Source organism: Amphiura filiformis, chromosome 16 (assembly GCF_039555335.1).
Source record: "Amphiura filiformis chromosome 16, Afil_fr2py, whole genome shotgun sequence".
Classification (NCBI taxonomy): Eukaryota; Metazoa; Echinodermata; class Ophiuroidea; order Amphilepidida; family Amphiuridae; genus Amphiura; species Amphiura filiformis.
In genome coordinates this window covers 8,773,134-8,800,612 of record NC_092643.1, presented here as the reverse complement: position 1 = coordinate 8,800,612, position 27,479 = coordinate 8,773,134, and the positions used below count along the sequence as shown (strand labels likewise).

General features: G+C 36.1%; 1 protein-coding gene across 1 annotated transcript in view; it reads left to right on the top strand.

The window, feature by feature from the left end:
• The window catches only part of LOC140135499 (endonuclease/exonuclease/phosphatase family domain-containing protein 1-like), a 60,518-nt gene that overhangs the window by 14,005 nt on the left and 19,034 nt on the right, over positions 1–27,479 (top strand). Inside the window, exons 3-4 of the mRNA XM_072157016.1 lie at positions 10,237–10,288; positions 25,381–25,488. Of these exons, the coding sequence (XP_072013117.1) occupies positions 10,237–10,288; positions 25,381–25,488 (160 nt within the window). The remainder of the gene's footprint in view (positions 1–10,236; positions 10,289–25,380; positions 25,489–27,479) is intronic.

The following is a 27,479-nucleotide window of genomic DNA, read 5'->3' as shown; positions in this document are numbered from 1 at the left end:
AGTTCACCTTGTCTTATACTGTGTAGGTCATTTGTCCATCTTAGTATACATAGTCTCATGTGTTTGATATCTCTGATGTATTCATGAGGCATTTCCAAACAGTAGCAGAAGGTAAAGCAGAAATACAAACAAAGTGTGTGACTGACAGATAATCACCAATGAATATCATCATGATTATAGTTCCTGGTTTACAGGTACATACACTACAGGCTAGGAAATAAATGGGAGCTGGTGTTATTTAGCTCCCATAGAATATATAAGAATGTCCATGGTTCCCATGAAAATCTAGTCACCAAAGGCTATATTTTTACAGGAAAAAGCTCCTGGCTACATAATCCAAATGTCTAAATGTTCAACATTGTTTAATTTATGCAGCATATTTTATACATTTTAATTGTTGACTGCACTTTCTTGTGATCTTATATTATGAGGATGGTGCAAATTCTGTAAAACATCTTTTGTTTAGCCTAATATGTATTTTAAAAATAGCCCAGGTTTGGCTCAGTGAAAATAGATTCTGGTTGGAAGGAAAAGCTCATGAACCCGGGGCCTTCTTAGTAGAAGTAGTAGCCCGTGCCTGGAGCCTATGCTCCTAAAATCCTTATTTCCAGACGTGGGTGCACAGTTTAAAAGCAACACTTGTCTGACAAAATAGATACAATGGAAGAATCTATGATTCTAGCCATCAAATTTCACACAAACAATGCCTCAGAAGAAGCTTTCCCACTGATTTCCAACCATAAACTATGTAGATGGGGCGGCAGGTGCAAAATACTGAACACTGATATTGCAGATTACTGGCCATTGATTGCCGATTGGTCAGTAAATGGGAGTGAGGACGTTTGATACGACGAAAAAGGGTATGAAATGTACAGGAGGCATTGCCAATTGAAACATCCCCCTTTAGGCCAAAAAAAAACAACGTTTGTCTCAAAGCTTGCGCGCGCGTTTGTAAAATCCCACGATTTGACAAAAAACAAATCGGAAATTTTTTTATTTAAAAAAAAAATTTTTTAGTTTTGAAAAAAGTCGGGAATAAAAAAAAATCGCATTTCGCATTTGTTTTAAATTTCTCGTGAGCTTTGAGACAAACCTTTTTTTTTTTTTTGGCTTAAAAGTCTAACAATTGCTGCTGCTTAAAGATTGTTCGGCTTATATAAGGCAAAAAAAAAGAATCATAACACTGTGTATTGATATAGAATGGCGTGCACGCAGTTGGGGGCAATCGCTAGTTGAGCGTTGCATAATACGTGACAGGTGTGAATTTATGCGAGCATGAGTTAGGACTTTATTGATGCGCGCAGTAGAAAAAAACAAAATAATTTTCGCTTTATACATGTATAAGCCAAACAAACTTTAGGAGCATGATGGCATTACGGTAAAGTTGGAGGAAGAAGCAATATCAATATCTATATAGTTTGAAGAACATATAATGTGATGTGATCAAGTAAAATCAGTTGGAACGCGGTAATATTGATTTTGAGATACAGTTTTGTTTTCTGTTGTTTTGGAAACTCTTTAATTGCTCATCTCTTTGGAACTGGTTGTTCAATTTCAATAGGGACCTCTGCAAAATGCAGCTTTGTAAATGCTTTTTACTATCCTATAAAATTGACTGATTTTGCTTGATCGCATCACATGTGTATACATTACCCTATTTGGAAGCACGCAAGCAGAAATGACAGGAATATGTTTTTAGGTTGACAAGAAATGGAACAGATTGGCATGTAGTCAATAATAGAATAATACATGAATGTGATTATGTGATACTGGATGCTCTCTTAAGGCAAGAAGCATGGCAGAAAAGGTTGCAGGAGTCAATCACAGAATTTGAGATGAGTAGTCGCTCCATGCATTGTTTATTTGAACCAGACTACATGTAGATAAAGATGTTTGATGAACCAATGGCAACAAACGGTCATGTTTGTGTGCTACTATATGAGAAGGTAATGAATAAATAAAGGCATACCGGTCGGGCTGTTCACTTTGTCAAATGGTACATAATTGTTATACATCTCTGCAATTGAAGATTTCATATTGAGGGTACATAACAAAACGAGACATCAAATTCTGTATATTAAGTGAAAATAAGGTGGATGTTTCACTGAGAGGCAGAATATGGAGAATAATTGTGTTGTCAGCCGCAGAGGAAAATTTGGGGGTGTTCAGGTGTTTGCCGGCAGTATATAGTGGTAGGGTGAAACAAAACCGAACAATTCTGTATCAAAGCTCACAACACATCCTTGTGTGGCTTCTTCTCTACAATCAGTGCATTGCAATATGAACCATTTTGTAATAATACACTGAAGAGCACCAGCAGCAATTAGGTCCACATTCATTTTGGGCAAAACATTTTCCTCCACGTCTGAAAACAGTCAAGTGGTATAAGCTAGGATTTTTCCAGATTTGGAAAGGGGCGAAGGGGGCAAGTAAATTCTAAGGGGGTAAAAGGGGACAGAAATGTATACTGAAAGACAAAATTTCATGACAGTCAGCATCCCACAAGGGGGAGGCAGCAAGGGGACCAGCCAAGATGCCCTCTTGACCCTCATTGGCTACACTGGAAACAAAGATGATGAAGACTGAGTTCCGATTTCTCCTTATGAATATGACACGGTTTCAGATTTGAAGCAGGTTTGACTGCCAAAAATGGCAAAATATAAAGTTTCAAAAAATATTGTTTTAAATATGTTTTCTAGACTGAAATTTTGTGCAGAATTCATTTCTGAAGTCAGAAATGCACAATCTGTCATTGTTTTCCTGATATGAGCATTACAGTAGAGGCATATGCTTTTGACGGAAATAAAAATATGAGATCCAAAAGTGACAACATCATCACAACATATTTGAACTCTATTGGCACACTTATAAAGGCTCTGCAAGGCTCACATCATGTTGTAATGCAAGTCTGACATCTGATTGGTGCACACACATTGAATATAGGTCACATGATTGCGCAATATTACAGGTACTAATTGTTCCAGATTTAGCTCAAAAATGGGGCGGTGAGTCAATTTGATAAAAAAATTAGAACTCAAAAAATATGCATTTTAGCACAAGTTTGATACTATATCCCTGTAGTACCCTATCATGGGAATAACTGATTAGTTTTTCTGAAGTCAGAAATGCAAAATCTGTCATTGTTTTCCTGATATGAGCTTTACAGTAGAGGCATATGCTTTTGACGGAAATAAAAATATGAGATCCATAAGTGACAACATCATCACAACATATTTGAACTCTATTGGCACACTTATAAAGGCTCTGCAAGGCTCACATCATGTTGTAGTGCAAGTCTGACATCTGATTGGTGCACACACATTGAATATAGGTCACATGATTGCGCAATATTACGGGTACTAATTGTTCCCGTTTTTGCTCAAAAATGGGGTGGCGAGTCAATTTGTTAAAAAAATAAACTCAAAAAATATGCATTTTCGCACAAGTTTGGTACTATATCCCTATAGTACTGTATCATGGGAATAACTGATTAGTTTTTTAAACATGTCGCCCTCATATTTTTGTTGTTGAGATTTTTCGAAATGCCAAATTTTACGTAATTTACAGATTTCACAAATTGTTAAAAAAATTAGAAAAGAAAATTGAGAAGGAATGTAAAGATATTAATGTTATACCCAAGTAGGAACTTATACTGTGCATAACTGATTAGTTTTTCAAGCCTATAGCTCTTGTAGTTTTCTTGTAATCCAGATTTTTATAAATGGCGGGAATTTTTACACACATCAAAATTTTAAGGGGTAGGGGAAACATTTTTACATTTTGCAAGTCTTTCCCTTAGATAAAATGAACAAAGTTAGGTATCAAATGAAAGCCAATTAAATACTGCATAGACTGATAGGTCAACCATCACTGTAGCACCTTCCTATCAAGAGTTATGATTTTTCAAATCAATTTTTTTGCCGAAAACGGCTTATTTTGGCATGTCAATTGTCACGAGGCATGTCATATTTGAACGATTCTGGCGCGCAAATTATTAAGTCAATCACAAGACAAATACTTGAATCCATCAAATAGTACCCACAGCTGATATGTTAACATTTTAAAGGGCCATATCTATGTATATTGTAGACTCTATGAGTATACAAAGTTGGCATGTGAAAATTTTTGTCACCCAAAAAGTGCGTTTTTCGGGCAAAATCGGCCACAAATCAACATTTTGTAGCAAAACGATGTACGATGCACGCGTTTTGATAAAAAAATCATGTTCTACAAACAATTTTACCCTAGAAAAGACACCTTAGAAATTTAACATGGCTATTTTCACTCTGGGGTGAATTTTTACACACTTTGGCAGTGAAACCTGCTTCAAATCTGAGACCATGTCATATCTGTTTTGTATGGTATCTGACTCTCTCCATGTAGGTGTTGACTGCAGATGACAAGTTTCAAATTTTTTAAATTCAAATATTTCAGAATTGTAAATTTTCATGACCATATTTGGAATCAGCATGAAAAATGTATTAAAATGAGTACAAACAAGCCTAGTATTGGTTCAGTGGTTCTTGGGATAGCTCTTGATATTTTGAGAAAATATCTCAAAACTCAGACTTTATGTTGAAGCCATATGGCATGCAGAGCATTAAAAGCCAGTGGAATAGTTACACATGGATGTTACTGCTTTGCGGCAGGAAATAGAGGATTAAAGGCATTCTTCTGTTTCACTTGGGTTCATTGGGTTTGAAGATTTTGCAATTGGTTTCCAGTACATGAGAAATTGTTTGCATTTTTAACGCTACCACAATAATGAAAATTATTGAAGGTTTTCCACAGGACTGCTAAAAATCTTATGCATAGAAAATTTAAAATAAACTTGGTAGACTAGGGCATTTAGTTTTATTAAATTTAAATCATTTGTTCGAAATATTTTACATTTCAAACTAAAGCCTATATAAAATTTCCATTTCAGTGCACCAGTGTATGGAGCCACAATTAATAAAAATTCCCTTTAAAAGGGAAAGCCAGCCTCAATGTAGAAGAGGTCTTGTAATTAGTTTTGGTCAATGTGAAAGGCATTTTTAGGATCACGCTTACATCTACATGACAGTCCACCAAACCATCAACGATGAGCACATGCACACTGAAACAGCAGAAAACATTAATTCCTAATATCATGTCAACTCTTTTAATTCATTACATGTACTCCAAATTGTTCTGGTCTGTTTGTTTTGTTGTTGTTGTTGTTGTTGTTGTTGTTGTTGTTGTCGTTGGTTTTTTTTGTCTTTTCAGCTTTTTACCCACGATATCTCAATTTCCAATTTTGTAATACCAGAACTTACGAACTCAATATCTTCGCTTAGGAATGTCCGATTTCACTGCTTTCGATATATACACTGCGGTTTGAGTTAACTTACATGTACATTTTATTTTAAAATAACTTAATTAATTAGCAATGTATAGTTTAAGCCTACTATATTATAATAGATAGTGGCCAGCACATTTATAAAGGACTGGTTACTCACTACAATCTTCACTCTTAAACTGTGTTTTTCTGAGTTATTATTTGCATGGTATAATTGACTGGAAAGTTTGTTTGCTGGGATGGGGAGTTATAGGCCTATAGGTCAGAGTCAGGATGTAGGTATCATTATGCCTCAAATCACGAATTATTGTAAGATTTAGTGCAGAGTACGTTAGATATGAAAATGGAAAGTTACAACAAATGACTATACACCTGATTCGTGAACTGTGTCATTTTGAAAGACTCTTTATCCTTCATCTCTATTTGATTTTCAGTGTATTAGCAAGTAGATGATGTATATGTATCACAGAGCGTTATACATTTATAAAAACTTAACGTTTTCTATTGGTCAACATAGGCGTAGATCCCGGTGGGGATAACCCCCCATATTTTGCCAGGGAGCTTACTTATTTGTGTCTTCTATACTATTCATCATATACCCCTGCATAACGAAATTCAACAATATTCAATATCCAAAGCAATATCCTCACTATAATAGGTCCCCAAAACAGAATTTTTTCCCACCCCACATAATCGCAAATTGACACGTAAAGCTTCATTCCCATTTTTTTCATCCAAAACGGTCCTGTCATACATCTTCCCCAATCAAACACATTTCTCTTGCATTTGATCATCTTCTACTCTTCCCTAGAAAAATCATTATAATACCAAATCTACACACCATGGAATTCACCGTCACGTCCAAGCTCACATTAGGCGCCCATTCCTTTTTAAAGGAATTTTTATTCTGAATGTGCTGATCATGTTGATTGCTAGTCGGAAACTCCTCTGAAGCTATGGACATGGCATCTTACATACTCCATTCTATAACAGTCTGCCTAGTGCCTTGTGTGTTTTCTCTTCAATCATTTTGTTGAATGTAATTTTATGAATCAAATAGTTATGTGTCATTTTATTTATAATAAAGAAGTTATTAAATTAATAAAGTAAGACAATTTATTTATCTATAAGTGCATGTCAAATGGGGTACATTGTTCAATACTATATGCATAAATTATGCCCATATTATAGCTAGGCCCTAAAAACTTTATTTTGCATCGGATTCAGGCGCCAGAGCAAGCGGGGGGACAGGATGGACGAAGTCCATGGGCCCCGAGGGCTCAGGGGCCCCGAGCACAAAAGCGAAAATTAAGAGCTGATACCATTGGGACATATGGGCCCGGGTCCAAGGCAATTTTGGGCCCAAAATTTTTGGGGCCCCAATATTGCCTCATGCATGTTTCTTTTAACCCCAATAACAGCATGTTTTATGGTCAAAATAGGGCAAAATTGTAAAATTTCCGGCGCTTCGCGCGCATTCAAAAAATTGAATTGAACGAAATATGTTAGTTTCCCCCTTTGTCCCCCTTTAGTGTTAATTAAACCAAAACTTGACCACTGACTTAAAGGAGTATTTCGTGATCCTAGCATCCTCTATTTATGTCATTTTTCATTAGATATCCACGAAAAAAACCTATTCCCAAAATTTCAGTTGATTCTGATTTTTGCGTTCATGAGTTATGCATGATTATGTGTATTACACTGCTCCATAGACAATGCGTTGTAATTTCGTTCTGGTGCACCAGAGCGAAATTCAAATTTCACGATATCTTTGCTAAACTTAATTAATCTGCAAGAAATATTTTGTACATAAACATTATGTAGCCAGAGGTTTCCAGTGATATAAAAATCTCAACTTTTTTTGAGAAAAGTGGGGGATGAGGCTGTGGATCACGAAATGCCCTTTTAAATGCTCATGCCTTCCTCTCGGCACGTGAGTTCGGGGCCTCCCAATTTTAGCCTGGACCAGGGCCCCATAAGGTAGGCTAAATCCTGCCCTGGTTAAAAGGGCCCGTACTGCTCCTTGTCCATGGGCCCCTGATGCTCTTGCTACGCCCCTGATCGGATTTTTCCCGTTGAAAAGACAAAACTGATGTTTATGATAGCAACCATTTCATCAATAACATTTTGAGTCATTTTTATCCATAAAACGACACAGGATATGATAGATAACTACTTTCACATCAATATGGTCCATATGATCACAGATTGTTGAGAATCTGTGATATGATCCGAGGATATGATGAAGATTTTGATTCTATAGATCTGTTATCAACATGATATCACGCTGTTCAGTGGTCAAGGAGTAAGGACCCCGGTCAAGGACACTGATATGACATCATAGGTGATGTCAGATTTTCTTCTGCTGACCATATGATGCTATATATATTAACTATTATTGTTACATTTAGGCCTTTAAACTTTTAAAGTCATAATTAATTAGTTCAAACATAACTTTGGTAATACTCACTCGTTTTGTTCGTTGAAACGGCAAAACATACTTACTTTTCCTAACAAATCAATTAAAATATTTAAAAAAAATTTAACCACAAAAAGTAAAAAAAAAATCATTCCAATACCACTAAAATATAATCTCTTGAGTAAACTGACCCCAAACCTGAAACAGATCCAGCCCCGAATGGGCTGGCGAAAAGACATGGCAAGAAGTAAATCAATAAATAAATGAATGAATGAATGAATGAACAATCAAACGAGTGAACGAACAAGCGAACGAATGAACAAACAACCTGGGCCACATTTAGCTGAGAGGAAGCAAAATACATACTAAATGAAGTACAATAGAAGCCTATAGATTATGATGACAATGTGTTGTTACAATTTATTATACAGATATTAGATTGAAAAAACTTTTTTTCAGGTAAAATGTAACATAATTATACAAACAAAAATGCATGGTGATGAACAGGCCCGTACGCAGGATTTTGTTTGGGGGGGGGTGCTGACTTTGAAAAAGTGGACCTTTTCCCAAGGGGGGGGGGGACGATTTTGTGAAAAGTGGACTTTCTTTCCAAAATTTGGACATTTTTTAACGAAAAACTCGTAACTCGATGCACCCCCCCCCCTGCATACGGGCCTGGTGATGAAGTTGGAATTATCATCACTTCCAAAAGATCTGCAGGTTGTTTTATGATGTTGTACAACTACAAGCATTTTAACTGAAAGGTTCAGTGCAGTAAAGTTTGTTGAACTGTTTAAATGTAAATACAGGAATTGGAATTTGTGAGTTTGAAAGGTCATCAGACTTGTAGAATTGTGAAAGGCTGCTGAATCCAAACAACAAAATAACAAAACAGACCTATTTGTCAGTTCGTTCACCTCGATACTTCGGTATACACCAATGACATGTGACTTGTGATTGCAAATTCCCTGTGTCCTTTACAGTTGTACAACACATGAGATGTTTTAATTAAAGTAATATTTTGCCAAAAAGTTAAAGGCCTAAAGTTCAGTGATCCCAGCAAAAGAGGCCTAAAGTTCAGTGATCCCAGCAAAAGTGTTAAAAAATTAAAATTCATAGAATTATTTGCTTTAAAAAAGTGATACAATATAAGTCAGTAAAATTTCTTTCATATGGAAAAATGGGCAAATTTTACAGGGGAAAAACAGCTAGGAGGTGTTGATACTTCTCAAGCTCCATACAATTTTATCATTTGCAAGGTACAATGTATGTTCATGCAGCCATTCTCTAACACATAGGCTACAGTGTACATCTAAAACAATTTCTCATTTGAATAACCGTAAAGTCAAAACTAAACTGTTAAAATATAGAATTGGAGATGTTGGTGAAATTCATCAAGTTATCAAACACGCCTACATGTAACAGATCTTTATATTATAGGATTTAGGGTGGTGAGTGTTGAAGATAAAATAAAATGACCTGGATGTGGACATTGTTATCTGTGGTAGCCATTCCCAAACTTTACCTTGAATTGTCGGAATTCTTAGCTATTGTTTGCTTGACTTACAGAGGTTATATAGGCCTAACTGAATATGATTTTGTTGTAAGTGTAAATGACAAAAATCAGTGCACTCACCCTTTGATTTTTTCAACAGAACAATGCTGGACAAAATTAAAGGGCAAGTGCATTGATTTTGACCATTTGCATAAATGTCAACAAAAACATAGTCATTAAACTGATTAACATCATTTATAAACACCATTATAAGATAATCATTGTTAAGGGTTATTTTGTTATAAAGGTATAAGTAAATGTCCAAAATCAAAACTAACATGAAAATCCATCATGGCAGCAGTCAGCACAGAATCGCTCACAGTAATTAAATCATCCAAACCAATGCTGCGTAGATGTGCTCGCGTCGGCAAGCACATTAGTATGCAAACTCTAATTCGTATATCTGTGCTTTGACAACAATCAATGTTTGCAGCGCACTTATCAAAGATTGGTGGTTATTTAACCTAGCAGTTACCTGTTACATGGTACATGCCCACTTCTTGCAGCAGTATCAACTATCATTTGAGTCTTGACAATTCACCAGAATCAACTTTGGTTCACATAAATCTGTAGAATCAATTTATAGATTTGCAATGAAATTCAAACCTTGCATTAATTTACAAAGCTTTATGAAAAAGCTTTATTTATTTATTTCCGAAATAGTTGGAAGAAATACTGTCAAAAACATATTTAATATCCCATTCCCAACCTTAAATTGTATTTTTTACACAGATTGTTGTCATTTTACTAGGGTTATTGTAATTTTGCTCATTCTTTCATCATGGATATAGTTCTCACTTCTCGTTGCTCATGGAGAATGATTAATATTTTTCCAGAAATTCTCAGATGATTTATCTGCTAAGGTAGTTTGTTGCCAAGCAGCCAATAAGATAGGAAGACTAATGTCATATTTTTTGTTCTATTCCTCTTCTTTTCTTGCAGATTAAATCTTTTAGCTTGTCAAGAAATAGCAGACAAAGACGCATTACAAGTGGTAAGTATTAATTCACCATTGAAGTTATATGTTTAATCCAATTATCACTAATAGTCAACTGGATCACACTTTGACTTCGGAGTACTGAACCAGAATTAAACTGATCGCCGTATAAGATTTGTCTAGAGCATACATTCAATCTAAAAAGCGGAAATTTTGACTTCCAACGATAGGAGGGGTGGTGCAGAATCGATGCTGAATTGGTCAATTTGGTGCCCCCCTAAGGGTGGCACCCAGGGCATGTGCCCCCCTCTGCCCCTCCATCGCTACTGCTCATACCCACTGAGGCATAACATTGCTCTTTACCATGTTTACAAAGGGATTGCAATCAGATATATTGTCTCAATGAAGACAATATATGCCATTATTAAGATGCAATTCCACGCATCTTGTGAATCCCGTGGGAGTTTTGTCATGGTTGAAGTGGCTTGAAGGTGGGCATTCATTCATCACCCTCTGTTCAGGCAATTACCTCACTGAGTATTACCGTATTGGTCCGAGTATAGTCCCACCCGTTTTTTATGTGAAAATTTTTTCACAATTGGGGGTGGGATTATACTCAATTTCAAAAAAAAAAAAAAATTATTTTTCCCGGTGTTGAGTGTCCCTGGACCTAGACCTAGATGCTAGGATCATTCATGGTTGACCTAAAAAAAAAAAAAAAAAAAAAAAAAATTTCAAGATATTTTGTATTTTAATATGAAAATTGATACTTTCTTTTCATGTCATACTCTATTAATGATTTCAAAATGCATTCAAATTCAATGCATTTTGAAATCATTAATAGAGTATGACATGAATACAAATTATCAATTTTCATATTAAAAATACAAAATATCTTGAATTTTTTTTTTTATTTTTTTTTTAGGACAACCATGAATGATCCTAGCATCTAGGTCTAGGTCCAGGGACACTCCAAACCAAAAAAAACACCTTTTTACAATTTCTGAAATTTTTGAAAAATGGGGGTGGGATTATACTCGAGCGTGGGACTATACTCGGACGAATCACGGTAGTTGTCTGAAGATTGCATCATTTTTTTACACAGAAAATTATTTTGTTACACAGAATTAGTCATAAAACTAAAAGCTATTATAGTGATCCTAATTTTATAGTGATGAGTATTTATAAATTAAAAAAAAAGTTTGTTGAACTTAATATGATTTCATAGTCAGGCTGCCTATGTCATTTGACGATTAATAATCATTGGCTCCCTCAAATGTTGTGCCTGCATATACTTCAAAACTCCTGCTTGTAAACAAGCTTTCTGATTGGTCCTGAACCAGTCATACGATCAATATTTACGATCTAGCCAAACTTCCCATCCACAAAATATGACACGGAGAGTTACCCTTAAATTCAGGTCATAAGGAAGTTGAAGTCAGGAAGATTAGTATGTAATTTGTGGATGAAATGTGTTGCCGGTAATTGAGCCAGTGTCGTGGCTAGCTTTATTCATCCGTTCATAGAAAGAGTGGAAGGTCTATTACGGGGAATAGGAAATCACTAATTTTGTGAAGAATTAGGAAGTTTTATCAATTTTATTGAAATAGTTAAGAAATTGTCATTATTGGTGCATAAAATATTAGAAAAAAATTGTCATTGAAATGAGTAGTAATTGGTAGTGTCTTGGTAGTAATGAAATACAATATTTTAGAAGTAGCTGCTGTCCATTGAAAAATTGTTGTTAGGGTAAGATTCATAATATCATTGATAGACAACAATTTGGGTACTTAACATTGCCACGTTGGCACTGAAAAGTTTGTGACTGTATTAAATTGAAATTGTTTGGATGGATTATGAGAGAGGAAGTCGTTGTTAAACCTCAAAATCATTCTTTCATGATACAGCGTTTAGTGGATCTTGATTTAGAACAAAGTGTTATTTATAAATAGGACTGGACAGATTTAATATTTAAAAACAATTTTCAACAAAGGGTAAAATGATACATAAAGATTTTTTTATTAATCTTTAAAATTCCTTTCTTTCCATAGATAGTTTCTCATTACAACATATTCATCAGGATTGTTCGTAAGTCATAAAAAGTGTGTCTAGTACAGGTCCAATTAAATATTTTGAGCATCATAGAAATATTAATTCCTACCAATAATCCTTCAAAATATACTTTTATTTTATTTTGCCTAATATAATATCAGATTTCTTCCACACTGAGAATAAAAAAACTATGTGGGGAATTCAACAACAACAACAAAAGCAGCAACAACAACAATCAAATTTTAAGGCAAAAATAGCACAGTTTTGCGCAAGATTTCAAAATATGATATAAACCTTTAAATTAATATTTTGGTGCCATCATCTCTCCCATCTACCAAGATCAGGGGAGAGCAAATGATGAAAGTACCTCAGTTTGGAAGCCATCTCTGACTCTAAACAGGTCAAAACATTTTGGGGTGATTGCCATTTCAATCATATAATGCTAAATTGATTAAGGGGTGACTTGATGGGGACAATGTGTTTTAAAAAGCTGTGTTTTTGAATCCATGTGGGTATGGTACAGTATGTTATAAACTGCCTGTTTGTAGTATTTCTATTTATGGCAGAGTCCAGGGAAAATTAAATATAGAGAGCATCCAATATTTTAATTTTTTTGCTGAAAATGGTAAATTGTAAAGATTTGAACAAATTTTTCCTTTGAACATATGTAACTTTTAAATATTATTAATACACGATTTGTGACAATTGAATAATTTGGCTTAATTGCATCAAGCTATAGTACATTGTATACTATCCATCCTAAGTTGTAACACAGTGTTGCCAAAAACATTTTAGTGCCAAGCTGTGGCAATTAGACTATGGCAAGAGCTGTGAAGTAGCCCAATTTTAATACACTAACCCAGGCGCATCGCAAGTGGGGCGCTATGTCCACCCCACTTTTTTGCACTTTTTTGCAGCTTTGCATAACATTGGGTGCCCCATTCTTGTCACTTGCTATGCACCTGCAACTTTCATCACAAGCAAATAATCTTTGTCAATTGCTCTTGAAGAGTATACAATCCTGTTTGAAAATAAAAAGTAAATGTTCTAGTATTATGCCCGGGTATTATGTTGAAATCATATTCTTTCCAAATTGCTCAAAATTGGCCACAATTTTCTAAAAAAAAGGTTCCACATCGCGACACGTTTTTATGAGTCACAAGCAATCTTTAAATAGCCCAATTCTATGACTAAACAGCGACTTTGGTATCACTGCATCCATATGTTATTGTGCTAAATGGTCTCTGGGGTATACAGCGATTAAACAAGGGTACCAGTAACATTTCAATTAGGCCAATCAATTCCGAGTCAATTGGCTCTATTACATTATTACAACTGCTATACAGATCTAGTTAGATAGTATTAGTAACCATAACAATAATAACATCATACTCCCCATCATTATAATGTCGTGATGACCCAGTAACAACAAGAAACTCATGTTTTATTCATTGTATAAACCAACCTTATCTGCAAGGAGTCCTACTGGCCAGACCCCATTCTTTCCTTCTATCTTTGCATATTATGCCTATGAGATTGCCTCGGATTGGAACTGATATGACACTGTGAACCAGGGTATCAAGGGTAGATTGGTTCTGTGTGTGCTACGGTTCCACTTCTGTTGTTAACTTCTATTTTATGTAGATGAGAGATGAGGTCGTGTTTGTTGGGACAACACCTACGCGATATTCCCAGTGGTTATAAAGTATAAATTATGGAAAGTCAGTTTTGTGAGGTGTTAAAAAAGAAAGGAATTAATTGTTGAAACTCACAGGCATAAATCAAATGATAAAGTGGCATTCAGGAGGTTAATTAACAGAATCTGTTGTATTGGGAAATATTGATGGCATGATAAGTGCCATTTTACAAGATGTTGAAAAAGAGCATTAAAACATTGCTCATGAAGAGATGGTTTCATTGGTTTACTAGTCTCAGCTATCACATTGTTGTTGTCAAATTAAGGTGATCCTGGCATATTAAGGTTTTCTGAAAAAGATTTTTATATAATTTGTCAAATTTGTCATAACAGATAGGTGCATATTTTGCTGGGGTGGGGGCATCCATGAACAAAGATTTACAAAAAAATGTCATTTTTTTTAACACATGAGATATATCATGGTAATTTTTTGTATGAACAGATGAGAATCACGATCAACCAATTCAAGAAGAAATTATCAGTGATCGACCGTATTTAGAACTTGGGGTGATCAGTTCTCCACTACTGCTTAAAAGAAGCAAATATGAGAAAAAGGTATATTTCGCTCAATAAATTATTCGTTTGAGAAAAAAAGTTGTTTGAAATCAAGTAAGCTTTCCGAGTAAGTATTTGACAACTGATAAATTTATTTTCAATTGTGTGATTTTCTTGTGCAAATTGAAGCATCAGTATTTGAACTGTCAATTTTTACTATAACCAGAATGGTGTCATCTTCAATGGCAAAAGTCCAATAAACTCTATTCAGTAATCATAGCTTTGAAATAGACCCCGGGTTCTTGAACAACCTAACTCCCAGGGGGGGGGGGTACTCAGTACAAATGACCATACGGGGACGTGCCGCAAATATGGGTAGCATTTTCATCCTTCTGGTATATCAATGACCCCTTTTTCAAAGCCTATTTTGGTATATGAATGGGTCCTTTTTTCAAAATTTTCTCAATTTTTTCGGAAAACAGCCCAGTTTTTCCTTAATCTAGCCAAAATTTTCCCAAAATGTTGGGAAAATTTGTAAAAACTAAGACAATTTTGGGAAAATTTGGCCGAAAATTTTGACTTTTGGGTCCAAATTTCTTGAAAAATTGGTATATTTATGGGTCCACTTCCAAAATCTCAGCGGCACGTCCGTACCAAAACCAAACTTGAGTACCCCCCGGGCCTAACTCATTCTAAGGTCAGTCTAAGATTTAAAGCCATATTGGTGGTAATGAATTGTGCAGTTGTGCCCTTACAGATGAGAACATTAAAGCTCCTAATAAATGCATTGTATTGAAATAGTAGTGTGATGTCCTCTAGAGCACTATCTTGTCTGTTAAAAGCTATTGATGTTTAATGTATAAACCATTAATGCGCTGCATGCTGGATATAGGATTCAACATAATAAGGACCAAGATTTGAGATATTTTCCCAAAATATCAAGAGCTATCTCAAGAAACAAACCAATACTGGACTTGTTTGAACTCATTTTAATGCAATTTTTATGCTGATTCCAAATATGGTATTGGAAATTTAAATGTAGAATTATGAAATTTTTAGAAATTTAAAGAAAATTTGTAGTCTGTCGTCTGCAGTCAAGACCGCGTGGAGAGGGTAAAAGTTAATTGTGATCAATTGATATGAATTAGGTTATTGTTTATGCTTCCTGGGTCATCCTTCATCTAGTGATGTCTGCTATAAGCATGTCAGTGTAGATGTATCTGTTACATCATTGATGTAGGAATGAATGCCTTGACATACATGTATGTGATGAGTCAAATGTCACGTTCAGAGTTGCCAAGCCTACGGCTTGGTAGCCCAATTGGGCGACTTTTGAAGAGATTCCCCTCACAACTTTTGATAATATCCTGTCCCTTAGAAACCAATGGTTAAGTAAAAAATAGGCTGACTTTTCAACATTAGCTCCTGCGACTTCCCGTAGCTTCCTATCCCGTAGAAATGGTTAAGAGAACAATTGGGAGACTTTTCGATTAGCTTTAGGCTGATTGTTTTGGTGATGATGATGGAATAGAATAAGCAAGCAATCAGTTTGTTCTTGTTACCTGTAACTTTATCAGGTCAGAAAGCAGGGGCATAACTAGTTTTCATGGGGGGGAATGCAGAATAAAATATCTCTTTCTGGTTTTGGTGGTCAGAGAAGGGGGGATGGGGGACAATTTCCTGGTGTGCAATGTTTACAGGAAACACAGAAGATAAACTGGGTAGTGTTTGGGTGCTTCTTTACTTTTTTCCTTCCCTTATTTTCCTTCCCTTATTTTCCTTTTTGTATTTTCTTTTTCAATTTTTTTGTCAGAGGAAAGACAGACCCAACAAAGTAATTAATCAATGACATACACATAATTGGAGAAGTTCAATTCAGACCTAAAAATACTTTTTATATGATTTCAAGGCTACTTCTAAAAAAAAAACGTTTGAAGGGTACTTTCTGTATTTTGGCAGCTACATGTATGTAATGTACCAAATATTTCCATTTATTATGAGCTACAAGCGTTAAAATAATTTACTTTTAATAAGACACTATTTTGGGATTTTTGGGTAAATCACCCTTAGCACCATCTAAATGTCTTATAAGTGGTTAATGCAGTCAGTGATACCTTAATGTGCTTGAATCATTCATGATTATTCATGGCAGTTAAAGAAGCCTCACCTAATCAGACTTTCATGGGAACCTCTAAATATTCCATTTTGATGCACTTACTCACCTCTCCTGCATAGATATCGAGGTAGTAAGAAGCATCAGCATGTTATACTGAGAAAGGAAAATTCATTTTCACCGGTCATCAGTTACTTCAAGCAGGTGCTGTATGTCATCTTTAAATTTCATTGGATATTATTGCAATACAATAATACATTGCATAAATTTTGAAGTTGTTAGCCGGTTGGCAGTCAACCTTAGATCACTTTCTGCTTTGAAATTACAAATGTATACTTTGATCAGTGCTTAATCATTGGGAATGGTTAGGTTTACTGATAATAGATAGTTGGATTGTCATGAAACTTGGTTATATGAAATCCCTTAAGCAGCAAGCATTCTTAAGGTTGTCTGAATATATAGATTGTTGGATTGTTGTAAAACTTGGAAGATGTGATTTCAATTGAGCCTTTTGTTACAAATATGAATTGAATATAGACCTATTTAGCACATATTTTTCAATTCAGCTTTCAACATGAAAACTTTGAGTATTTCCAAGTATGTCATTGGTGGTATTTACCAATAAATACCAATATTTCGCACTCAGTTAGTTGTGCCAAATGCACAAAATTACTAGCATTCCAAGTACTTGCAATGCAAAAGTATGAAACATGATCTTCATCCATGGTGTTGTCTTTTTAAAGACATTTCTTGTTACCACTATGCTGAAAGTAGACCACGTTAAGAATGAAATGGCTGGCCTTTCTGGTCTATACAATGTATTGTGTGTGTTAAATAAAGTAGACAAAGTATAGGACTTGAATTAATAATTTGTGATACTTCTGGTGGCATGTCACAATACAATTCTCGGAATAAAGTATATTGATATTAATTCCGCGATGCAATAAAGGCCCGTCGATTATGAGCTGATCAAACTATAATAAACAATTGTTTCTCTCTGACAAACCAACATAAAAAGGTTGTTTGAAAGAATCTGGGGCGGGAGGGAGGGGTCTTCGGAAAATTTTGTACAGGGATGTGCCACACAGACTTTTTGATGCTGACTTTATACCTAATTTTTGCTACCCATCAGTATATTAATTTTCAACAAAAAGCACCTGAAACTCACCCAAATTATTTGCCATAATTGGGCGCTTTTAAGGGCAATTTTGCCAAATGCAGCCGATTGGATGCAGTGGTCTCCACTGGAAACCCACCCATCGATATACCAAAATCACTGAAAACTGACACATCCCCGGGCATATACCTTCAAACAGGGAGACCCCCCCTAGAAAGAATGATAATCCATGTTATAAAATGACACACCGTCTTCAAAAGTTGAAGCTATACACACTTTGAATGGCAATAATCAAAAATATATTAGTAATATGGAATTTGTAATACTAAGATTGCCTTCATATTATGCAAGCTATATCCTTTTGACATATAATGATCTTACTTACATTGCTCATGACTAAGCTGATCCCTATGACTTAGTAATGACCCAACCCCCTACCATTCATCCAATTGAATTAAACAAGCCTTCTTAACCGCACATTTTTCTTGCCGTTACAGCTTCACCGAACCATTTCTTGTGATAAACAAGCTCTTAGAAAACAAGAAACGGTTTTCATGCATTAGTTATGAGTTGATTGCGAAGACTTGTCTGACATGCCTCATTGGGTAGAAGCTATTAATATAAAATTGGGAGGAATTTTAAATTTGATACCTGGAGTCTCGTGATTACCTATCCATCTATCCATCTTGGGGAGTCAGAAAATGATGAAAATTTCCCTTCAGGTTGTTTTCAAAGAATTTTGCATCCCATATGATGGTAACGGTATACGCATGCATAGATACCAGAAATGGTATTTATTTCAATTGATCAAAAAACTGGAGTTGGGGATGAAGGGATTACATGTATGTTGGCTTAGGAATCGGAATGGGCTATTCCAGTTGAGTTCCATACACCTTCTATGGAAGACATGACTTTAATTCTCACACACAGGGAGTGTAGATTTCAAATGGAGTTACCCATTCAGGTAATCCCATTTGAAATTCACACTCCCTGTGTGGAAGATTAAGATTGTGTCTTCCATAGGGGTGTATGGATTTCAACTGGAATAGCCCAATGGCTGTACACATTTGATGAAGGACCTGCGGTATAGGCGTAAGCATGGTAATTGTTTGGAATGAAAACATTGAAAAGAATCAATCAAGTTGATATGAAAGGAACCTGTTTTCTTGAGCAGAATTGTTTCCGATGTCAGTTATCATATGGTTTCAGTTTAGGTTCCTCCTTTCAGCAATATTTTTGCTATTATGATACCAGATAGAAGCACAATTTCAGTTCTTTTCAGTAATGCTCCATAAATGACAAACCAATTTCATCATAAAAGGGGAGCTGGGAAATTATTGATACAATTTCACATTTCCAAAAGGCTGCAAATCTATCTTTTACAATCCATCATTTGTGATATTGACAGGGAAGACACCCAGGTTCAATTCCCGGGGTTCAATTCATTGCTGCAATTGGCTATTCCAGTTGAAATCCATACACCCCATGAAAAACATGACCTTAATCTTCCATGCAGGGGGGGGTGGAAGGTTCATAGTGGAAATGAGAGTACAGGGATGTGCGACAGATTCGGGGTGCATTTTCAGCCATAGTTTAGACTCAGGTGCATTTTCAGCCATTTTAGTTTATTGATGGCCCTCAATTTCATGAAAATTGATAATTTCAGGTCTATTTTTCGTCAAATTTGGTTTAAATTGGGGTAGTTTGTCGGAGTCCCATCCGCACATCCTCACTTAAATCAAAGTTAAGAACCCGGCAGGTCTTCCACACCTGAATTTCAAATGAGGTTACCTGAATGGGTGATTCCATTTGAAATCTACACCCCTTGTGTGGGAGATTAAGGCCCTGTCTTCCATAGAGGGTATAAGGATTTCAACTGGAATAGCCGAGTATGAAAAGATTGACACAACCTGATGACCAATCTTGTAATAATGTAAATGGCAAGCCAGCAATGACCAACTTTGTTGTGGAGACAGTCTATGTTTTGAAGCAACGAATGAATACCATATTCAATTTACAAACCATGCCCGCCATAGGCTGCAGATAAATATGATATTCTCTCCCTATCTCTACCCACTCAACTCGTACTATGTAAAATTAGGACCCCTACTGGGAGAGTGGTATACCGTGTCTATTGATAGAATCAAAATTATTGAATTAACGAGGCTAGATGAATTTGAACTTGCTCACTTCGCTTATTGTGAGATGCAATTTAGTTCCCACTACTAGCAATTTTAAAACATAGCGACACTTTTAAAAGAGTTGTAACAGTTTCGTCATCAAGAGGTTAGGTTCAGTTGAGTCATTTGCCATATTTTGAGCTTTCGATTCACCTGAGTCACTGAACAAATTAAAAAGACACAATGAGGCTAGGTGTTATGAATTTGAACTTTCTCACTTCGCTAATTTTAAGATGCAATTTAGTTACCAGCAATTTTAAAACATAGCGGCACTTTATGAGTTGTAATGATTTTGTCATCAAGATGTTAGGTTCCCGGGGTTAGGTTTAGTAGAGTCATTTGCCATATTTTGAGCTTGAGTCGATTCACCTGAGTCACTGAACAAATTTGAAAGACACAATGAGGCTAGGTATTGTGAATTTGAACTTGCTCTCTTCGCTAATTTTAAGATGCAATTTAGTTACCAGCAATTTAAAAACATAGCGGCACTTTAAGAGTTGTAATGATTTCGTCATCAAGATGTTTGGTTCAGTTGAGTCATTTGCCATATTTTGAGCTTGAGTCGATTCACCTGAGTCAATGAACAAATTTGAAAGACACAATGAGGCTAGGTATTGTGAATTTGAACTTGCTCACTTAGCTAATTTTAAGATGCAATTTAGTTACCAGCAATTTAAAAACATAGCGGCAAGAGTTGTAATGATTTCGTCATCAAGATGTTAGGTTTAGTAGAGTCATTTGCCATATTTTTAGCTTGAGTCGATTCACCTGAGTCACTGAACTGAACAGATTTGAAAAACAGTTGTCAAGTTCCATCAGTCAATTCCTTACTTGATATAATTTTGGGAAAATTCATTAATTTTGAAAGGTGATAATTTCTTCAAGCATGGTATGATACATGATTCATCAAACTATTTGGTAGCCAAGTTGTCCAATTACTTTCAAGACACACTCTAGAATTAGCAGCATGCAGCGCAGGTTGACGGTATTAGCTTACATTATATACATGATTGAATCAAGAATGCATCAAATGCACAAAGTATGTACGATATCTAGAAGTAGCATCGCTACTCAGCATTTGCAATACCACGGCAAATTAATCGTAAGATTCTTTTGAATGTAAATGTAATATTGAAATGTGATACATCTGTCACCTAATTGGATAGAGTTGATTTGGATATTAGCAACCATTGCGTTCCTGGCAATTTTGTTTTCTTAGGGGGTCTTTTTAGTAGTGTACGATTTCATCTACTGTATCATTGATATTCTTGTTAACAGAGATTGGATTTTAATTAAGCGCTATTGCGGTTTTTGATATTTTTAAAAGTAAATGTAAATTGTAAATGGCAAGTTTTTTATTGATAAAAGTTTGCTTCTTTCTGGGGGTAGTAATACTATGTAGCAAGGTAAAGAAGAAAGAAAAGGAGGAGAGATGCTTCAGGTCGAGCTATCAAAATTGAAAACACTTTATGAAGTTTTCCAGTACCCATACTTACATGGTGACAACTCTCTAGTCCGAAGGTCCCCTAGTCCGAAGGTTCGCTAGTCCGAAGGTTCGCTAGTCCAAATAATAAATAAGGTTCTCTAGTCCGAATATAGAATAATATAAAATTTTGGAGGCACAGACGAAAAAAAATTGTAGTTGCATCGTACAATACATATACCGGTTTTGTTTTTTAGAGAGACTGTACATGCCTTCGAGCTTCCAAAAAAACTAAATTGGGACCCGGGCGCAAAAGTTTGTATTTTACACTATTTTCGCCCATGATTGGGATGAAAAGGGCTTTATGGTGACAATGTGCGTGTGCACAAAAGTGTGTATTTTACACTATTTTCGCCCATAATTGGGATGAAAAGAGCTTTATTTATTGTGACAATGATCGGGTGAATACGTGGATTTAGGGTTTCTCTACCGGAAGTCAATTTGTGCCAAAATTCCTTCCCACAATGCAATAGGCGTATTGCATAACAAAGGAGATGGATTAACCTCCGAACTGTATCTATTGTTATGCAATACGCTTATTGCATTTTGAGAAGGAATTTCGGCACAAATTGACTTCCGCTAGAGAAACCCTGAATCCGCGTATTATTTTTGGAAAATGGCTCCCTTGTCCTCCAGATTTACTCTTTCATTTTTGTCATAGGGGCACTTTGTATTTTCATTTTTTGTCAGGGGGCACTCTGCCCTCGGCCCTCCCGCTGGCCAGTGGCTACGCCAGCGTTCGAAATAGGGCCAGTCAGCCGGCCATTGGCCTGTAACTTTTTGACCTGGCCGGTAACTTTTCTGACTGGCATCTAGTTGCCGGCCCGGCTGGCCGGTAACTTTTTAAGGTCAAGCCCGGCTGGCCTGCAACTTTTTGAGGCATATTTCGAACACTGGGCTACGCTACTCAGTAACAATGTTAAACATGAAATGATTGTGTTGCATCAAATAGATCAGTATGCGACGGATGATTTATATGTATTGCAATACTACATGTAAGGTAGATGAAACAAAAGATGTAAAGGTGAGGATATCTAAAGTGTCAGGGGAATCATTTATTAAGTTTCCTGTACATTACACATTCACATTCACTTGTGTTAAAATCTTTGCAAAAGATAATTTCATCCATCCTGCAACCACATATCACTGACATCAGCATTTTTCATTTGGTCTACTTGGTCTATGACAATTTATTTCAAATGACATCAGAAAGTATATTCCATTCATCAGCCCTAATCAAAGTCACTGACATTTATGTTGTGAAAATAAAATCTTGATATTATGAATTTGCTATACATTGTACCTGATATGCTATGTATTATATTTGTGGACTTTGATATGTAATTGAACAAAAGCCCACAGCTGTTGAACTAAGTGTGGGGAGTCAGTCATCAGGGCAAAAGGTACTCGCACTTATTCTGATTAGAGTTTAGACACACTGTGAAACAAATCACTGTACTGATGAGTACCCAACTCTGAATAAAGAAATACTTAAATTTGAAAAAACAAATCCAGTAGAAGGCAAGTAAAAAAACGTAAAACATTGCCTTTGGCGGCAAAGAAAAAAGTTTAATTTTAATTTTTTCTCTTAAAATCTAGTGGTGTGCCCTTCCTTAGGCGAAAGATCCAGATTTAGGGAAATAAAGGTATCCCTCTGCTCTCCCATATGGCACATTTACATATTTTACAAAATAAGCTTACATAGAAAATAATTAAGAATATAGTGAATTAAATAAATTGCTTATAATTATTCTTTTATCAAATATACTTTTTTACATTATGATAAGGATAAATTACAAAATAGGAATATTAAAAAACAAGTAAAATTACACATTAGAATATTTATATATTTTCACATGACATAGTCATCCTAAAGCTGTTATTTCCTATGTAGCTAGCTTCCTATGATTAAAAGTCTGATGATACCACAAATGATAATATTGTACATTCCATTTCAAAGAAAATTAATGCATGCTATTTGCAGATTTCCATATTCCTGTTGATTATATGCCCATCTGTTGTTTTGCAACGTTTGCCTGTCTGCCTACCAAGTCACATTTTCCACGTGTTGGTGGTACTATTAAAGATGTAATGTCACAAATGAAATTGAATGAAACTGAAACTTAAGTCCGATGTATACTCCACTTCGTGACCGCGATTTCATAGGCCGCGAAGTAATTTGAGCTGAAATTTTACGGCTTCCGCGAAGGAATTTCCTTTGCGGAGCAGGTTTCTTCGCTTCACGAAGAGTTGGATTTGGTTCAACTTTGGGGGGGGGGGGAGTAGGCCAGCAAAGTTTCTATATGAAAGCACAGAGCGGGCAACAATTCTTCACGATATTTGCGATATTTTGATGAAGTATACATGAATGCCTTTGCGCGAAGCTGTGAATTAATTTTTTCATCACAGCTTCTCGCGAAGTGGAGTATACATCGGACTTTACTCATATATGAAATAATATCTTCTTTAAGCATGCAATTTCCTATGCATAGAAAATGAAAAACACTGTATAGTGTTGTCAGGTGAACTTTTTCTCTTAATGTTTTTTAATGTTAGGGGCTGTGCAATAGTTATGTGTACCCAGGGTGGTACATTCTCAAAATGGTCTGCCAAGAATTGCTAGCCCCCCCCCACCCTTGACATGCCAAAAAATCTTTGTCCTCTCCCTTTGGACATACTAAAAACATTTGCCCTCCTCCCTTTCAACATGCCAAACAGCTTAACCCTTATCCCCCTTTACAAATGACATATGTTGGAGAACACCAATTTAAAACCTGAAATTGTCTACTCATGTGATGCAAGCACAGCAAGCAGAAATTGTTGAATATTTGAATGTTTCCCAACATGTCTCTACACTTTTCAGGGTGTACCATTGAAACACTACCCAAATATCTGTTCAAAAACTGCTTGCCCCGCCCCCTTTTGTCCTGCCAAAAATTATTTGCCCCTCCTCCTTTTTGGCAGGCTAAAAATCTTTGCTCTTCCTTTTGTCCTGCCAGAAGATCTTTGGCCCCTATAATTCACCACAGTGTTAAAGAATGATAATAAAGGTATTAAAACTGTTGTTGTGCATATGCTGGCGTAAAACAACTCCACTTCGCCTTGTTCTATTTCAAATAATGATGTTGCTCATGTTATATGAGATGATAGATGCACGGCAGTGACTAAAAACAATACCTTTATTCTCTAAATTTAGCAGACAGATGAACCAAAGTTGATGTTTATTTGCTCAGACTATAGTCCATGTCAGTTGATATCATATCTGTGACACAGACACTCATGTCTCAGAAAATACATAATGTGATATACATAGGTTATCCGTAGTTCATAGTACATATCAATTGTCAGTTCTTCAAATGAATGATGATATTACATTCATTACATGTGTTCTTCAAGTTTTATATTATGTAACTGTGAGTTGTGCATACTGACAAATACTAGTTGACTAGAAACTGACCCTAGACTTTATTTAGCATAAAGCACCTTTTTTTATTTTGATGGGGGTGGAAGGAAGTGACGGGCAAAAATGGTTTTGCATTCGGACAATTGCCAATTCCAAGGCAGAACCAGGCCAATATCGTGTATCGTAAGCAAAGCGCTGACCGGATGTTGATTTTTTCCGAAATGGGGCCAAGAAAAAAAAGTGCACAAAATATATTTCCCAGAACAATAGGTAGACTTTGGCATGAAAATAAACAATTTTGAGTTCAAAATGAATTTTGAACCCAGGACCTTTGGATTAGGAAGGACTTTACAATGGTTTGCACTATCACATCCAAACAGATTTAGACTGGTGATAATTGCTTAAATAACATACACTTTTGGAATTATTTTGTCACAGTTTCATGAATGACAATGTCAACATTTTGTCAATCTTGACTGGCCCCCTGTTTGCTTGATAAGAAAACCAAACTGATATGATTTTTTAAATATATTTAACTATGGCATTTGTTTCATAGTTGATCTAATCTAACATGCAACTATATCTGTTTCTTTTGTTTTGTTTTGATTAGATATGCGATGAACTGAACAATCCAAGTTTGTTAAGTATCAGGTGCTGGGATGGTCCACGTGGAAAGTGGGAATGTATCGTATCAGGGGTAGCAGGACGCATGTTTCAGGTAAGTCACAGATACAGGTGATGAGTGTTGGGATCATGGTCCCTGTGGAAAGTGGGAATGTATTATATCAGGGGTAGCAGGATGCATGCTTCAGGTATGTTGCAGACAAAGCTGAGTGTTGGATGTTGGGATGGTCCCTGTGGGGTGTGCAGATTATAAAGTTTTTATTTCTTCAGTGTTCCAGGTATGCGCTGGTGATCGGCGATCGCATAGAAGTGGCGAGGTCTCCTCCCCTTCTATGCGTCTTGTTGTCAAGGCCATTGATCAGCCAATCAGCATGATTGTTTATCACTTCTGTGTTTACGTTTGTGTACGCACAGTGCACAGCCCAGACCACAGAAGAAATATAAAGTTAACTTTAGTTGGATGTTGGTGCTATCAAATTGTGGTTCAATGACTGACTATTAGTCTCATTGTGGGATTTTCCAGAATACCATTTTCATCTGTGTGTTGTATGGTAGATGTTCATTCATTTTCAAAGCAGAGCAGGCGATGACAAAGTTTCTCTAAGCGCCCGACCCATAGCTAGAGAGGCAATAGCATCTGGTTGTAAATATTTCTTGGTATCCCCCAAGTGCTTCTGTACATATAAGTCATGTAAACTGTCCTTTGGCATCCTGTTCTCTCTTTGCCATGTGACGGAACATATAGAGCATATCTTCTATTGGCTCCTCCACTGGCATCCTCAAGATATGTTTGAAGAAGAAAAGTTGATGCTACCTTTATAGGTTGATGAGAGGGTGCACGGGTGTAAGTCATACATGGGTAGCATACATCTGGGAGTTGCTCACTCAGTCAAGACGCTTGATGTTGAAACACAAGTTAAGAGTAAAATGATCACGCCTAATGATGATGACTTGAGTGATGATGAGGAAGAAGTGGAAAAGGTATTCTCAAGTTGATTCCAATTTTATTAACTCTCGATCTCACTTCTTTTTGGTAAAATTAGATTTGCAGCAGTATTCAAAAGTAAGTAAGTAATGTATGCAAATTCACAAGGGAAGTTCCGCAATTACATCATCTCAGATTCTTTTCAAGGTTTTAGCCTCAAAACTGTGTCTATTACCATGTTAATTTAAGGTGCATACATGTAACCCAGTAGTCAACATCCCTATAGCTCTGTATACAGATATATAAGGTGAGAATGTGATTGTTGCATCAATTATGCAAGATAAAAAGGAAATCATCCTAGAAATTGCTGGGAGCAAGAATCAATTATGTAAAGCATTGTGGGTAGGGGTAGATGGTAAAAAGAGAAGCTCAAATGTATGGTTTGAGGCTATTATTAATATTCACTGTAGCAGTATCGCTAGGTTCCACATTTCAGTTAAGTTGAGGTGTAAGTTTAAATGTTCGCTTTGTGTGGAGACACACTTGGATCCTGATTCAAACATTATGAATTAGCGCACAAGATCAAATTAATGATGCTTATTCGTTATTCTATTACCCCCACGACCCATTATTCAAAATCGCGCACTGTGATTTGTTGAAACGCGTCACGTGAAAGACCATTAATTAGCAATATAGTGGCCAGGGCAACAAACTTTATGTCAGGCCGTTGCATTATATTAGCGTCGTTACGCATTCTACGCAAAGCATTACGCTTGGTTACGCGTTCTGCAATACTCGCTATCACTTACGCTTTGGCTACGCGTAGGCGCTCCACCTTGAGGTAAACAACTTGAAATATTTGGGCTAAAAAAGCTCTAAAAATGTGATATTTTCCCTTTAAATCGCACTATTTTGGGTAATAGAATAGAAATAAAGGGTGCAGCATTATCCTTTACTGCGCAAATAATGTGTCCTCGGCAGTAAAACATTTAAATAATGGGTTCGGCTGCCCCTCACCCATTATTTACGTTTTTACTGCCTCGGACACATTATTTGCGTGCAAAGGATGATGCATTACCCTTTATTTCTTAATTCGTAATCAGGGTTTACTTTTTACGCACAAAACACGCGTATTTACGCATTCACACAATTTGCGGACC